The sequence below is a fragment of the Eretmochelys imbricata genome, chromosome 3 (assembly GCF_965152235.1).
Source record: "Eretmochelys imbricata isolate rEreImb1 chromosome 3, rEreImb1.hap1, whole genome shotgun sequence".
Lineage (NCBI taxonomy): Eukaryota > Metazoa > Chordata > Testudines > Cheloniidae > Eretmochelys > Eretmochelys imbricata.
Window position 1 is genome coordinate 60,218,419 of NC_135574.1, and position 16,007 is coordinate 60,234,425.

Genomic DNA, 16,007 nt, shown 5'->3' on the forward strand with positions numbered 1-16,007 from the left:
ACCAAAGATGGCTCTTTTTTCTTCATTATTTTTGAACGAAGCAAACAGGTGCCTCCTTTGACACTTTCTAGCTCAGATGACCATCTTAATCTTTTATATTGCTATCAAATTGCCTAATTATACTTAATGAATTCTGACTAAATTACATTTAGTCCTTGCCATCTGCCCTGGCAATGACAGCTGTGAAATAGAAGAGATGCAAGAAGTTTAGAGGGGGGGGGAAATCCAGTTACTGACATGTAGTTTTATAAAATTATTTGTCGTCACCTTTTTTTAAAAAAAGAAATCAGCATTGAGATGGTAGAGCTAGGCAACATTTGCATTAAAAATCAGTTGTACTCAAATGTATTTATTTAGACCTAAGCTTTCCTATCCAAAATTGTGTTCACCCATTTTCAGTTGTTGTTGCTGAACATTATACAGCTATGAATTATTTACAGAATCAAGAATACCAGTCATCAGCTTTAGAAACCATGCTGGCAGTGTCAATTATTTGACTGCAGTTAAAAACAAAACACAAAACAAAAACCAAACCCAAAATACACAAAACAGATATCTAAAGCAGAAAAGACGAAAGTGAAAGTGTTTCAGCTTAGGAATCTAGCTTCACTGTTTTAAATAAATGCTACCTATGTGTTTCCCAGAATCTATTTTGTATAAAATTTGGTTCAATTTTTGTCATAACTAGTTTTCCCTGGTAACTTCAAATATAATTGGAGTAAACAAGATTTATTTGTATGTTGTTTTCAGAATCAGTGGTGTGTAATTTATCTAGCTACCTAGAGGAGTGTTAATATCAGTACTGATGACTCTTGAACATCTTTACTCATACAATTTTCTTCAAAGAAATAGTGAGAACAGAAGTAGCTGAAATAAGCTTTCTGTGAACAGGTGTAGTCCTCTCCCCATTTCAACACAGAACATGCACCCTGGGTTAGTGGCCCATATCCAACCCCCTTCTTGGGGTTTTCCAGTATTCTCAGCTGAACAACAGCAAATGAAAACAGTTAGCCTGAATCACTTCATCATCTGGCTTTTTTAGGGTCTTTTTTGTACAAGAGTATCTCTTGTCTCATCCTCAGGCATCTAACTATTCATTTATGTAATCTGGTCATCATCACTAGTATCTGAGCACCTCACACACATTCAAGAATTTATCCACATAACTCCTCTGTGAGGCAGGGAATCTTCATTCTTCCCCACTCTACCCCTGGAATTGTGACTATCTAGTCTGGCTGTAACTGTGCATCAGAAGAATAGCACTATATTGCTATGCGGGATAGTATGATCTGCTACCTTTGCTGTTCAAGTATTTAAACTTTTTAAAAAAGTGAATATAAAGTTGTCTCTCACCAAATTGTTTTCTAGCTTGATAGACTATCTATATTATGTATTTAGTTGTTGCATAATGTTTTTCTGTGTATCTATGGAATTTTATTCCAGTAGAATATGGATTTATGCTGGTGTTCAATACATCCAAGACCAATGAGATACATTGGTATACAGTGGCTGTGTAGATTCACAGCAGCCTTCATGTGCTCATTGACAAGTTATACACATCTGTATGGGTTAGAACTTGTTTTACAGGTGGGTAGAATGTTGTTTAGGACACAGTTATACCGGGTATGAGGTTTTTTTTAGAAAGTGCTTTGGGAATTTTTGCTTTCTTCTGAGATGTCTTTTAAAGACTGTTAATGCAGCCGATGAAGTGAGCTGTAGCTCACGAAAGCTTATGCTCAAATAAATTGGTTAGTCTCTAAGGTGCCACAAGTATTCCTTTTCTTTTTGTGAATACAGACTAACACGGCTGCTACTCTACTGAAACCTTAAGAAATACAGCAACTCCAAGAGTGCATTACCTATTTGTACTTGTTGTATGGTGTCAGCATTAGTTGTATATAATCCCAAATTATGAGACTTTTCTGGCAATATTTGATTGTGTCCCCAGTCTAATTTCATTGCTCCAAACTCTGAGATAGGTTTCTGTTGTCTTTAATAGCAATTCGGAGTTGCTTTTAACAAGTTAGTTGAATACTTGCTAGTGGTTTACTATGCATTTTTTTTTCTTCACAGACCTATGTAGCCAACATTCTTATTGCAGTGAACCCATATTTTGACATTCCTAAACTTTATTCTTTGGAGACTATTAAGAAGTACCAGGGTAAATCCCTTGGGACATTACCACCACATGTCTACGCAATAGGTATGTCCACCATTTATGCCTTTCTCCTGTAAAATATACTTTTTCCCCACTTCATCTTGCAATCACATGTTAAATAACACACACACACAATATATATATATATATATATATATATATATATATATATATATATATATATATATATATATATATATAAAAGCATCTATTTTTAAACCATGTTTAAATAAGATAAATCTGTACTAAAATGAAAAATCTTCTCACCTTTGATATACTGCTTCTGTATTTAATAATAATAATAATAATAATAATAATAATCTATTTACCTCCCAACAAAAATGCTTAGACTGTTGATTATATCTAGTTTAATATACAATGCAATCAAAGCGATGTCCTCTGTTGTGACGTGATCCACATTCTGAAAATTTTGGTCCTTGCCAGTAAGTAGTATTGAAGCTCATTTCCTGTCTACTTCAGCATGTTGCTGGTGTGGATTGTTCCTCCTTATACATTTTCCCTCTTCGGCATTAAAATGCCTTTAAATGATTTAAACAAAGAAAACAGTTACTGTGAATATTAAGTTCTTTATATGTTTAGTATGAAAGTAATATAGTGTATAGAAGCTTGTTCAAAAAGACAACAGGTATGAGTCATAATTGAATCAATTTGATGTGCTGCTAACTTTCTCTCACAGAGTATGAAAACTATACATTTCTTTTGTTTTGATCAAACAGTATTTAAATAATTTTCATTAAAGTTCCTTTTCAGGATCTCTTGCACAACCACAAAGTGTGGGGGGTTTGAAACAATATGAAAATGAGTAAGTGTGTCTGGATATAATTTGTCACAATGTCATGTGAAGGTGAAAATTTCTTAATAAAACACCTTCATAGCTATAAAATCAACCCTCCACTATTCCGTAAATAAATTAACTCCAGAGTTCAGTTCAGTTGGTATCCCTTCATTTGTTCCCTTGTGGAACAATAACTGTGGGGGTCTATGCCTCTGTGACTCTGCTGCTTGGATGGGCCAGACTGAGAGTGCCACTCTCAGGGCAGACTGCAAGAAATAGGGCAAACACTCCCCCAGACTGGTGGTTTATTCTATAATTAGATTCACCAGGGCAGTAACAAAAGAGCTTCTGTAATACCACATTGGTTACCAAGGAGCCTTTAGGGATTCCAGCTCTTGGCTCCCATCTAGACAACCAAGTCTAATATAGTGAAAGGTTATTGAAAACCTGCTTCACCATATGTAAGGTTCACCAGTTCCAAAGGAACCGACAATTATCCCCAGGTCCATATGAATCTCAGATTTTACTTAGATATCATGCTGTCAGCCAATCCTTAATAACTAAATCTAACATTTATTAATGAAAGAAAGAAGAGAGTTATAAATGATTAAAAGATCAATGTACATACAAGTGACTTCCAGTGTTCGTAGTTGAAAATCACAGCAGTGATGGAATAAACTGCTGGCTTGTAAAAGTCTTCTGGAATCATCCCAACAGATCAGAATCCAAAGGCCGCTTAGATGTAAAGTCTGTTAGTCTTTCCAACCATTTTCCGGGGCATTCCAAATCATTATTTGGAAGATCTCCGTCTTACGACTTATACTTTCCCTATTCAAAGTTTAAGCAGATTAGAGATGGCAGGATCAGGCCCGAGGTTTCTCTTTTATAGCTCTTCTAGCAGGTTGACAAGCCTCTGCACAGAAATTGTCACAGCAGGGCCTTCCCAGGGGAGGAAGAATAGCAATGCAGATCGCTTGTGGACCATTGCTTTGAAGTTAATCTTCTATTGCCTGTGCATACACAGGTAAACTAGTTACACTCATTCACATAAGGCAATTAGCTGATTCTACATTATAACATAGTTAAGTTGGAGACAATGTAGACAATATTATTAGTTTCCTGCAGATTCTTACATCTGGACAAGGTCACATACATAATTAAGGCAATTAACACATGTATAATCTACAAGCTAATTTGGTTACATTGTTAAACATCTAACAGGATATAGGTAAACACAGACAAATACACTTAGTATCTACCCTTGATTTCTATTACTAAAAGTGAAGGAGTTGCTAGTCTAGTACATCTCTTTGAAATTCACATACAAGTTAATTGTCTGCATACCAATGCCTCTTGTTAAGTTGTTAAGGGTCATACATAGGTTGTCTGGTCTGCTGTCACAACCTCTTTGAAGATACAAGGCTTCATTCTTTGAGGGTGGGCCACTGTAATGTAACATAAGCAGAAATGGACATTCATAGGAAGTAATGCTGAAATTTAGATGTGTAGAGTTTTGATTTTTATTCTCCAAGGGATTAAATTAGGTGTCATGTACATCATAATTTACTTCTGATTTAGCAGTTGATGGTAGGAGGGTAACATAACAACTTTGTGTCCTTTCATGTAATTTTTGTTGTAGCCGATAAAGCATTCCGTGACATGAAGGTACTCAAGATGAGTCAGTCCATCATAGTTTCAGGAGAATCAGGAGCTGGCAAGACAGAAAATACAAAATTTGTTCTGAGGTTTGTAACCAGAAAATTATTCAGTGGGAATCTTTTGTATTGATACATTAGTTTATCATGTTCAGAGATCAATTGTAAAGTCACTTGTAATGTTGTTAATATATGTTTTAGGCATGATCCAGCAAGACAGCTGAATGCTCCCAACCCTCAGTTGATTTCAGAAATTCACTGTTAAGGTTAAACTTAAAAGAAATGCAAACATGATAAGTAAGACTATGATTTTGGTCACTGTGTTCATAGTAATCATGAGTTTCAGTAATGAGCTCACACTGCAGCGGTGGCTCCTGTCCTGCGGGACACGGCCTGGCCAGCTCTTCACGCTGGGTATTGCAACCTGGCACACGTGCTTGCAGTGCCACTTGGGTTTGGTTTGTCCACCCTCCCTAGGTGGAGATGTGGGAGCTGATGGGCCAAACCTCAGTGGTGCGGTGACCAGATTGCAGTAGGAACTGTTGCTTTTCAACCTTCCTCCCGTGTTCTGGGCCTCACCTTTCAACATCCCCACTATATAATCCACTGTTTTATTCCCCTTTCTCCCCCAATGGTACACGTTTTTTTTGGTGTCAGACTTCCTTTTAAAAAAAATAAAAAATTATTTTATAGCCAAATACCCTACCAACAACAACTGCAGTTATGTATTAAATGATATTTTGGGGTGAAACCTTAATTTTACTACTTAAACATGTAAACTGCGTTATTTGGTGACCCTTCTGTGGGACTTTTTTCCCCATGCACTTCTGCCATGAAATTTACTAAAAATATTCAATCCAAAACTGTAGCTTTTGTGATAAAATATGAAAATGACAGAGCTCCCAAACAACCTTCGCTCTACTCCATGGTGACATAATGTAATAACCATATGATTATGTTTTGGGCCCAGATGAGCTAAAACTGAGTTTTAGAGATACTAGATTTTTTTTTTTCCTACTGTTTTCCTTAATGGTGTCACACTGGGGCAGAATTATGGTTTGTGTCCTAACTGTGCATTTCTATACCTTACCATGCTTGTATTTCTTTTAAGGTTAACCTCAACTGTGAATTTCCTGGGTTTCTAACTCTTGGTCTAGAGTAAAAGTAGTTATCTTAAAAATTATACTGATATGTATGCTCAACTTCAACCACAGCATAACCTGCGGTTTTATTGGGAATTTCTTTTTTGTTCATATGTGAACACTCAACAAGAAACACTGAGGACACTGTTATGATATTGTTGCTGATTTGAAGATGCATCGTATCAACCTTAAATCATTTGTTATTTTATCTTAACAGTTATGACTATATGCACTGTTATGCCCTGGCTGCTTTATGCCATGCTAGAACAGCACAGCTAGAGAATACTGCTCAATAAAACCTCCTTTATCAGATCGTTTGCTTTGCCAGAGTACTGTAATGCAGAGTGTACGTCTCGCTTTCCATCTGCCTCCTTTCTTCCACATTCCCTTGTATGCACCCCTAATTTCCCCCTCCCTCCTGCATCTCACATTTCATTGCATCCAGATGCCCCAGTTTTCCTTCCCTTCTGAACTCCAGAAAAGATGGCCCCAAATCACCTGCTCCTCAGTGTTGTTCTCTGCCTTTTGACAGCTTACGAGGCCACCATCTAGCCTGAGGACCATTTGGCTTCACTCTTACCAGAAGCAATGGGATATGGAGGGCGTTTTGAAGGAGGGTATCTTAACTGAGGACTCCATGTGGCCTTGCTTCCATTGAGAACATTAGGAGATGGCAACTGTATTGAAAGAGTTGTTTGTAGAATTTTCTAAAACAGAATATTCTTTTAGTGAAAGAGCAAGCTTGTTATGAAGCAGAGCAAGAGGACATTACCATTACTACTTTTAAAATATTCTTCAAATGTGGCCAATGATTACAAAATTTCAGTGGGTTTTAATTATGTGGAACGTTTGAAGGGTTTGCATTGTGACTTGTTATGATAAGTAACTGGTACAAATAAGTCTAATGGTGGAGGCAAAATTTCTCAAAGGATCCATTTAAAATTTTTTAATTTTAACCTCTAAACTAATTAATGGATTTACTTGTACACTTTCACCAAGTGTAAGCGGTTTGATTGCAGACTATTTTTCATGTAAAATTAGTCATTTTCAATTCCTTCTTTAAGGGTAAAATTGAACTCTGTTCTAATTATGGAGCTGCAATTTGCTCCTCTGGAATCCAAACAAAATTCTGTTTATAGGCTACTAGACTGTATATGTGTGAATATCTTTAATTCTTGATGTATAGATAAAAAGTGACAGGTTTCAGAGTAACAGCCGTGTTAGTCTGTATTCGCAAAAAGAAAAAGAGTACGTGTGGCACCTTAGAGACTAACCAATTTATTTGATTATAAGCTTTCGTGAGCTATGCTCAAATAAATTGGTTAGTCTCTAAGATAAAAAGTGTTGTATGAAAGTTTAACAAATACCTACAGATGGCACGATAATATACTGGTCAAATTGATTTAAAAAAACCACTTCTATAAATATTGATATACGCATGGAGATATGAAAAGATTTGTAAAAATGAAGTCAGAAATACCAAAAACCACATTTAAAGCCAACAAAAATACGTATGTTCCTTTTACAAAAGAAGAATGTTTTAACTTGTTTAAATGCATATGCACAGAGAACTTGTACAATAATCTTCCATTTAAAATGTTCAGATACGTTCCCCTCTGTGTAAATGGCCAACATATAATACAGATATTTAACAATTTCCTTAATTAGACTGAGGCAGCGTTACTTGGGAGTAAAAAAGAGATGGAAATTGTTTTTTTTTTATTCTTCTTCTACAGGTATTTGACTGAATCCTATGGTACTGGTCAAGATATTGATGATAGAATAGTAGAAGGTATTGTATTTTATTAAAGCGAACAGAGGTCAAATTGTTCAAATTTAAAATGTTCAACAACAACAACAAAATCTAGAATTGAAATGTCATCAAACCAATTTGGGCATAAAAGGTCAATGGCCTGCTCCGATCCATCTAATTTGCAAAGATATTTGATTGGGATTTTCTTCTGTTTTATTTAGTGTAGATGTTGAGCACATAATAATAATTCTCTTTGAGACAGTCCTGAAAATGCATAAGCAAGTGCATGACATTAAACTTGTGGGGCCTTATTTGGTTTCATACGTGTAGGGGCAGTTAGATCATCATTGACAACAGTGGTTTTTAGTGGAATGGCGTGTTTTGTTTTGTTTTGTTTTGCTCAAAATTGGGAGGAAACACAGAACCAATTTTCAAGAATAAGGTTTCTCCAATTAATCTTTCTGCCATGTTAATTTGTATATGTCATAAAGTAACTCATCCTGAATACTACTTCCATGTCATCTTTATTGGATTTAAATTTGTCATATTAATACATTATGAGGCCAGAAGGGGAACCAATGTGATTATCTAGTCTGCGTAATTAGGCCACAAGACTTCCCTGAATTAGAGTATATCTTTTAGAAAAATATCCGATTTTGATTACAAATTTCTAATGAAGAAGAATCTACCACAATCCTTATTAAGTTGTTCCAATGGTTAATAATCCTCACTGTTAAAAATTTACACCTTATTTCTAGTCTAAATTTATCTAGCTTCAACTTCTAGCCATTATATCTTGTTCAGAGAAATAGAGCAGGCTTTCATTTTTTGTTTTTGTAGATATGGTATAATAAGCATGATATTGCTGAATTTCAGCTGGGTATATAAACATCCAAATCCACCTTATGTGCCGTAGGATCTCAGAAAGTGACTGACAGTTGGACATAATGCCTGAAGCTGCGTTCCATAATGTTGATTGGTACCTGTAGGTATTCTTGGAAAAAGCTGTGAAATAATTGTAAACACCTTCTTAACAAGCATGCTCACAACAGCTGTATTGTTAGGAGAACCCGTAACTGATCTGAAAAACTTCTGGTCACCTTTTTATTTAATAATCCACATTTCTGTAAATATTACTTAAGCTATTTTTAACAGTTCTTCAATAAGTATTTATTATTAAGGTAGCAGCTTTGAAGCCCAGATTTTCAAATCTCATAAACTTGAAAGACTATTTTTTTGTTTATAACAACTGTTAAGAAAGCCAAATTAAGAAGTTTAACCATCAGTTTGTAATTTTGAATAACAAAAAACAAAATTCCAAGGAAGGACTGACACTTTATCATCCTTAATTTATCTTACTATTGTGGATTTCCTATTGATAATCTTTTAATGTTAGTAGCATCAGATTTGTAGATAATTTCAATAGGCTTTAAATCTGGGGAACAGTTCTTACTGAATTTCTTTAGTTTTAATGGAGTTTAATTTTAAGGTGAAGGCATGTATCACAGTTCAGGGCAACTACACCTGTATTTCCTCTCAGCGGCCCAGCCAAGGCACCCAGGCTTCCAGCTCCCCAGCCATTGCCTTTCTGAGTGGAGAACCATATGTCACCCTTTCTGACTGGGGAATTTCCAGTCTCCGCTGTTCCCTGCCTTCACTGTGTTATTCCCAGCAGATCCTGGCTGCCTGAGCACACCTGCTTGCTTTCTCTTCAGAGACTGATAAGACTGATTGTCAACAATTATAAGTTACCACACAGTTCTTTCTATGTAAGCCTATTTTACTCCTAAGATAAAAGTGTTACAGAGAAAACATTAAAAACAATAAAAAAAAACCCTGCCGGCATGCTAATAAGCTTACCAGGGTTAATCGCAACCCTAACATGGATTCTGGCAGGGATATTTCCAATTCCCACCCAAAGTGATTCCTTGTAGTTATAAATTTGTCACAGTTTCAGCTTAGAACAAGCACATAATCTTCAGAGGCTTCAGTAGGACCAGTCCTTCCAAACCTGCCCTAAGGATTGGACCCTGCATGGATCAAGAAGAAGGCCCTGAGCCAGTTTAAAACCAGGCTACTTATCCAAAAATCCTCTCTTTATTGGTCCCTGAGAATCCAGTTTGAACTTTATGCATGCCTCTCCGAGAGGGTGGCTTCTGCTGATAACAGAGAAAGTACGTTACCATCCCCCTCCTGCTAGAGAAGGTACATACAAAGCCACAATAATACATACACATTTACATTTTAAAACAATGTACCCCAAAGGTATCAACCTAATTCAATAAACCTTAATTCAGTAAACTTTATCTCAACTCCATAAGGTTTCTTCAGGATATTGTCAGTCTGTCACTGTAGGTTGTCAGCAGTTCCTTAAATATAGTTTTCTATGATTTCTGATAGACAAAATGTGGAAACAGTTTTGCTAAGCCTGCTACTGCTGCTTTTGCTAGCTAGCAAAATTATGTTTTTTAGAAGCACTGTGCTGCACAGCTGGATAAATTTTAAACTGTGCTTAAATGGTGCATGTTCAATATGTATGCACTGAATTATTGTGATGCATTCTGGATGGAGCTATTATTGAGGACTGGGAGCTACAGCTACTGCAGAATGTGGCCACCTGCTTGGTGGACTTCAGTGATAGGAGGCACCCTCCAAGTCTTCTCCAAAGTCAGCACTGTCTTTCATTGTGTATCTGTAGGCATTCCAGGTGTCAGTATGCACCATTCTAACAGCAGTTTTAAGTCCTTAAAATTAAATGTTGTTGGGATAGGTGCTGGGTTTTCTTGGAGAACAGCTCTTGGTTCCCCCCTTATTAATGTAACTGTGCATAGTGTTCACCTCATAATGTACTTATTCATGCTTTTGCCTGAGGAATAGATAGGAAAATTAGTTGTATTTTGGGGCAATCCACCTGGAGCTCAAATTGTCCATCATATTTTATATTTTGTTTATGGTTGTTTACCCAGTTTTCTTTAGGAAAATACTAGCTGAATCATTTTCAAATATTTTATCATTCAGATTCAGGAATTGCACCTGGTGTAAAATATTTAAAGTTTGTATTACAAATTGCTTCCACAATAGATTCAGTACAATCTGAAAAAAAAGTGCTATTTTTCATGTTAATTTTATTTCTAAGGGGTAAGACGTATTCAACTTTCAAATGTCATCCTCAGTAGTTACTTCGAGTAATTAGTTATCATAACTGTAAAGTGATGTGAAGTCTTGTTTTTGTTTTTTTTGCTAGTCTTCTTTGAATCAAATTTTGAAATCTTTTATTTTTAAACAGCCAATCCACTCTTAGAAGCCTTTGGAAATGCAAAGACTGTTCGCAACAACAATAGCAGTCGTTTTGGAAAATTTGTAGAAATCCACTTCAATGAAAAGGTATGAGTATTTTGTTTGTAGTTAGTATTCAGTGGTGGGTTTTGTTTGGTGGCATAGATTTTTGGTGGGTGGCACCCTCCTATCATGTGAATATGTAATCTCTGTTCATCCTGAGTCGTTGTTGATGCATATACAGCAGCGCTTTTCAATGACCTATCCGTGGATTGGCACTGGTCCTTAAGATCTCCCTGACACAATTATGGAAGAAAGCAAGCCGGTCCCTGGTATCAAAAAGGTTGAGAAACTCTGATATAGAGGGTTGAGGATCCTCTCTGTCACCCCACTCTTCCTAGAAGTGCTATATTTTTCCCCAATTAAAATGTTAATCTCTTTACATTTTCAAGTGGCTGCAATTATGGCATTCAACCGTTGCCTGGGAACAGATATACCAGACCAGAAGTAGGATGAGTTGAAGCAACGGTTACCTTGCTTACCAGACTCAAGGGAAAAGTTGTATTCTGTAATTCTTGAAAAAGAGAACTGAAGCCACTCCTTACCATGTCAATACTGGCAAACTGTGGGGCCAAACTGATGGAATGTTATTTTAATTTACAAAAATGATCCTTTTCTACATTTAAAAATGTACTGTTAACAGATTTTAACCAGGTTTTGGCGCACACTTCTTCTGATACGTGTGCAAAAGTAAATATTGCACATTATGTATAGGTGTGTGTATGCATTACATGCGTACATTTGGGGATTTGCACATCTAAATGGGGATAAACATTTTTGTGTGTCTGTATGAAAATTTGGACCCTAATGTCTATATCAGGTATTTTGGAGCTGACTGAAATCCTACTGTTGGACTGAGTTTTTTGTGCCAAAAATGCCTGTAACTATACAGTTTAACAAAAGTTTTATTTTAATTTTGTGTTTTAAAAATAGCTTTAAATATATATTAGTATCTAAGGAAATGTTTTCATCTATTGCCTGGTAGTGGCCATCCTTTGGTACTTACAGAGAACAGGCCATGTTGCAACACTCTTGATCAGACCAAGCAGATATATTTTTAGATGTCTGTATTTCTTGGATGATTAAAAACATAATTGTTTTTCTTCCTTCTAGAATTTGGTGGTTGGTGGATTTGTATCACATTATCTTCTGGAGAAATCCAGGATCTGTGTGCAAGGCAAAGAGGAGAGGAATTACCACATATTTTACAGGCTTTGTGCAGGTGCTCCTGAAGATATTAGGCAAAAGCTGTATTTAAGTTCTCCAGATAACTTTAGAGTGAGTTTGCTGCTGCTTTTTTTTTTTTTGGTTTTTTGGGTTTTTTTAAATCTTTTTATCTTGTTATTAACATACATGAACTCTTCAAACAAATGTCAACAAATCTTATTCAGCATCTCTATTTGTTACCTTTAAAAGACCAATATGTAGTGTTAATCTCTTACTCTTGTGTATTTATTTATTCATTTATTATAACCATTTATTATAAAATCTACTTGATACTAATATAAGGCTGTCTACCATTTTTCTGTTTAAAGGATTTCCCATACTTTATTTCTCCATGCCATAATCTTGGGGAATTTTTGTGCTTTTACAAAAATGAGCTATTACACATCTGGCTTGTAGTATTGATTTTATCAGTGATCCTTCCTTAGGACTGTAACCTAATGGAATCAACTATGGGTTCTATGGGTAACCTAACTTCAGTTGTCTTGACAATTTATACTTATTTTCCTCCAAAATGCTGTTATCTCAGGGAATTGCATTATATATGCAGACAGGTCCAGGAAATCGCGTCCTTTCTCTCCCCCTGTACCCCCATTTCTTTGGTTTTGTCTCCCCTTCCTGTGTATTCTCATCCCCACCTAGTTCCCACCAGCTCCACCCACTCATCTTCCCTTCTCCATCCTGATCTCCTTCCACCAACATAAATCTAGGTCCCACATCCATGGCATCTTCCTAAATTCTGTTGACATTTACCCCAACCCTGCCGCTCCTTTCACCCGCACTGTCTCCGCCTCCCATATCCATTCCTGCCACCATCTTAATCCCTCTCATGCCACCTAACCTCCTGCCAATAATCTCCTTCTTTCTCCCATCCTTCCTCCCTTCTCTTTCTGTCTCTGGATTGCCCACTCCCATTTCTAAAAATATTTCAGCTATCCATGACCTCTTTATATCTCACTCCTTACAGTTCCTGGCTCTCAAAGAGATCAGGATCCATTCATGTGACACTCCTCTACAGCTGATGCATCTGCCAGAGATTTCTTCTCCAATACTTCTGCTCTGGACCAGACTGTGGTGGGGTGTTGGGCTTCTCCCCCGCTCCTGGTGCTTCCAGTCACACTGCATCTGACTCTCCTTCCACTCCATGATCCTGTCATCTACTGTCAGCATTCCTCTTTGATTTCAACTCCTGGCTCTCTTTTTTCCCCTCTCCTTATCTCCCACACTCGTCGTCTGTGACCTCAGTTTCCATGTTGCTGACGCATCCAACTCTTCAACTGCACACTTCCTCACCCTCACTTCTTCAGTTGATCCGCAGCCCTGGTTCAACTCTCCCACTCAGCCAAAGGGCTGTTCACTTGACTTAATCTTCACCAAGCACTGCTTTCTTTCTAATCTCTCTGTTGCTGAGTTTCCCTCTCTGATCATCCTCATGATCTCCCCCTACCCCATAACCTGTCAGTTGGCCTTTCCATGATCTCCAGTAAATCAGTGTTGATGACTTCTCTTCTGCTCTCAGCCCTGTCCTCTTTTCTCTTTTTTCCCTCACTGTGGTTGTTGATTCTTTGTATGCTTCACTCCCCGCTCCCTGGACTCTTTAGGCCATCTCTCCCTCATTGTAAGGTCTGCCCTGCTCTCTCCCAACATCTGCTTTCTCTGCTCCTCCTTGCATGCGGCAGTGTGTCATTGGAGGAATCCTGTAATCAGGCTGATTTCCTCTACTACAAATATGATTTTTCCTCCTCCAATTCTGCCATTTTCCTAGGTAGATATCTCTACTACTCCAGCTTGAGTCCCATTCCTGCAGTCCCAGATGCCTTTTCATTGTCTTTGACTCATTGCTCCAACCCTCCCTTCTTGTTGCCTCCATCCTCCTCTCTGCACAGGACCTTGCCAATTTCTTCCCTGAGTCAAATGGCAAAATATAACACACAAAATCCCATCCCCTTGGCTTGCCTTCATTTCCCCTCTTACAATGCTTTTATTAGCCTCCTTGTGACAGAGGCTTCTTTACTGCCCTCTTCCTCTAACCTCTCCACTTGACCAAGTGACCCCATCCCATCCCCTGATCTCTCTCTGACCTACTCTCATCCATTTCCTTACTCTTCTCCTTAACCTCTCTCTCTCCTCCAGCTTTTCCCCTCAAAATACAAACATGCTCTAGTCTCCCCCGGCTTAAATAAATCCCCCAAAGCCACCATCTTGACCCTACTTGCCTCTCGGACTACTGCCTCGTCACCCTTATTGAATGTACTGTCTGCAATTGTCAAAAAGGAGTTTCTTTCCTCTGATCCTATTCTAGACCATCTCCAGTCTGTTTTCCTCCCCTTGTACTCCATTGAAACTGCTCTCACCAAAGGCTCAAGCTCAAAACCAGCATTCCATCCTTATCTTTGATCTGTCAGCTGCCTTCAACACCACTGACCATCTTCTTCTTTTGGAAATTCTTGGTTTCTGTGACTCTGTCCTCTCCTGGTTCTCCTCCTACCTCTTGAAGTGCTCCTTCAGCATTTCCTTTAGAGGATCCTCCTCATCCCCTCTCCAACTTTCAATGGGACTTCCATAGGACTCTGTCCTTGGACCGTTTCTCTTCTCCTCCTACAGCTTATCTCTGGATGATCTCATCTGTAAACATAAATTCGTATATCACCTTTTTTTTGAGGTCTAACGGATGTACTTCTCTACCCCAGGCCTCTCTCCTTCTATCCAAACTTAAATATTGGCCTGTTTATCTGACGTCTCCTCATGGATGTATAGCCCTCAATTTAAGTTAAACATAACTAAAATATATTTGTTCCACATGACCTCCTTTCTCACCTGTTGTGAAAAACACCCTCATCCTGCTTGTTTGTCAGGCCCATAGCTTGGACCTTTCTCTCTCCTCGCATCCAGGCTAAGTTTAAATCTTCCCAATTTTTTCTGCATAACATCTCTAAGATATGGCCTTTCTTATGCACCCACAAAGCTAAAACGCTCCTCCAGTCTTTCATTATTTTGTCTTGTCTCCTGGGACATCATCGTCTTTTATTTTGACACATGCAATCTGCTGAGATCCATTCAGAATGCTGCTGCAAAGATCATTGTCCTAGCCCATCAGTTTGACCATGTCCCCCCTTCACTGGCTCCCCCTTCTCTATTGCATCAAACATAAGCTGCTTTTTTTCCATTTTCAGGGACTTTTGTAGAATATCCCTACCTACCTATTGCCTCCCATATGTCTATTCTCATCTCCAGTCAGCCCATGCTGCTGGCATCCCATACTCATTTGTTTCATTTTCAAGTTTCATGCTCTGCTATGCTGTCCTTCATGCTTGGGAGGAAGTCCCCCTAAATGTCTGCAAAGCTACCTTATTATTCTCCTTCAGGGTCTCCTTAAAACTCAGCCATGATGTCTCATGCTGACCCATATTGTCTCCTTGTTTCCTTTTATTCTCTTATTGTCCTGCCTGTATTTATCTGCTTTCTCTTGTCTTATACTTAGATGGTAAGATCTCTGGTGCAGGAGCTGTCTTTTTTTGTTCTGTGTTTGTACAGTGCCATGACTAGGGCTTCTGAGTGCTATGGTAATATAGATGATAATTCAGACCTTATTCCCCCATATCTAAAGTTGACTCCTTTCTATATAATTTTTTTTGCTTAAATGGAGTGAGATACTGTTCGTGAAGTATTTTATAATAATTTTCCATAGTGGTTACACAGGTAGAAAATGTTTTGGATCTCCTCCAGACATTTCCCCATTGTTCCAAAATAATATGTTCTTAGCTACTTCTCCGTTTTTTCCATCACTATCTGCTAGATCTATCAATAACTTATGCCATGTGGAAATTGGGCCCTGTTGAGTTGGACTTGCCAGTAGTGGGTGTAGTTTCCACCCCTGCAAATGTTGGTTTATTCCAATCCAAGACAACATTTTTTGAAATAATGGGAGGAAAATAAATTCATG

General features: G+C 37.8%; 1 protein-coding gene across 6 annotated transcripts in view; it reads left to right on the forward strand.

Moving 5' to 3' along the window:
- The window catches only part of MYO6 (myosin VI), a 176,528-nt gene that overhangs the window by 60,178 nt on the left and 100,343 nt on the right, over positions 1-16,007 (forward strand). For all 6 annotated transcript variants that reach the window (XM_077812706.1, XM_077812710.1, XM_077812705.1 and 3 more), the window contains exons 5-9: positions 2,074-2,203; positions 4,594-4,699; positions 7,488-7,543; positions 10,791-10,888; positions 11,954-12,118. In XM_077812706.1, coding sequence (XP_077668832.1) covers positions 2,074-2,203; positions 4,594-4,699; positions 7,488-7,543; positions 10,791-10,888; positions 11,954-12,118 — 555 coding nt within the window. The remainder of the gene's footprint in view (positions 1-2,073; positions 2,204-4,593; positions 4,700-7,487; positions 7,544-10,790; positions 10,889-11,953; positions 12,119-16,007) is intronic.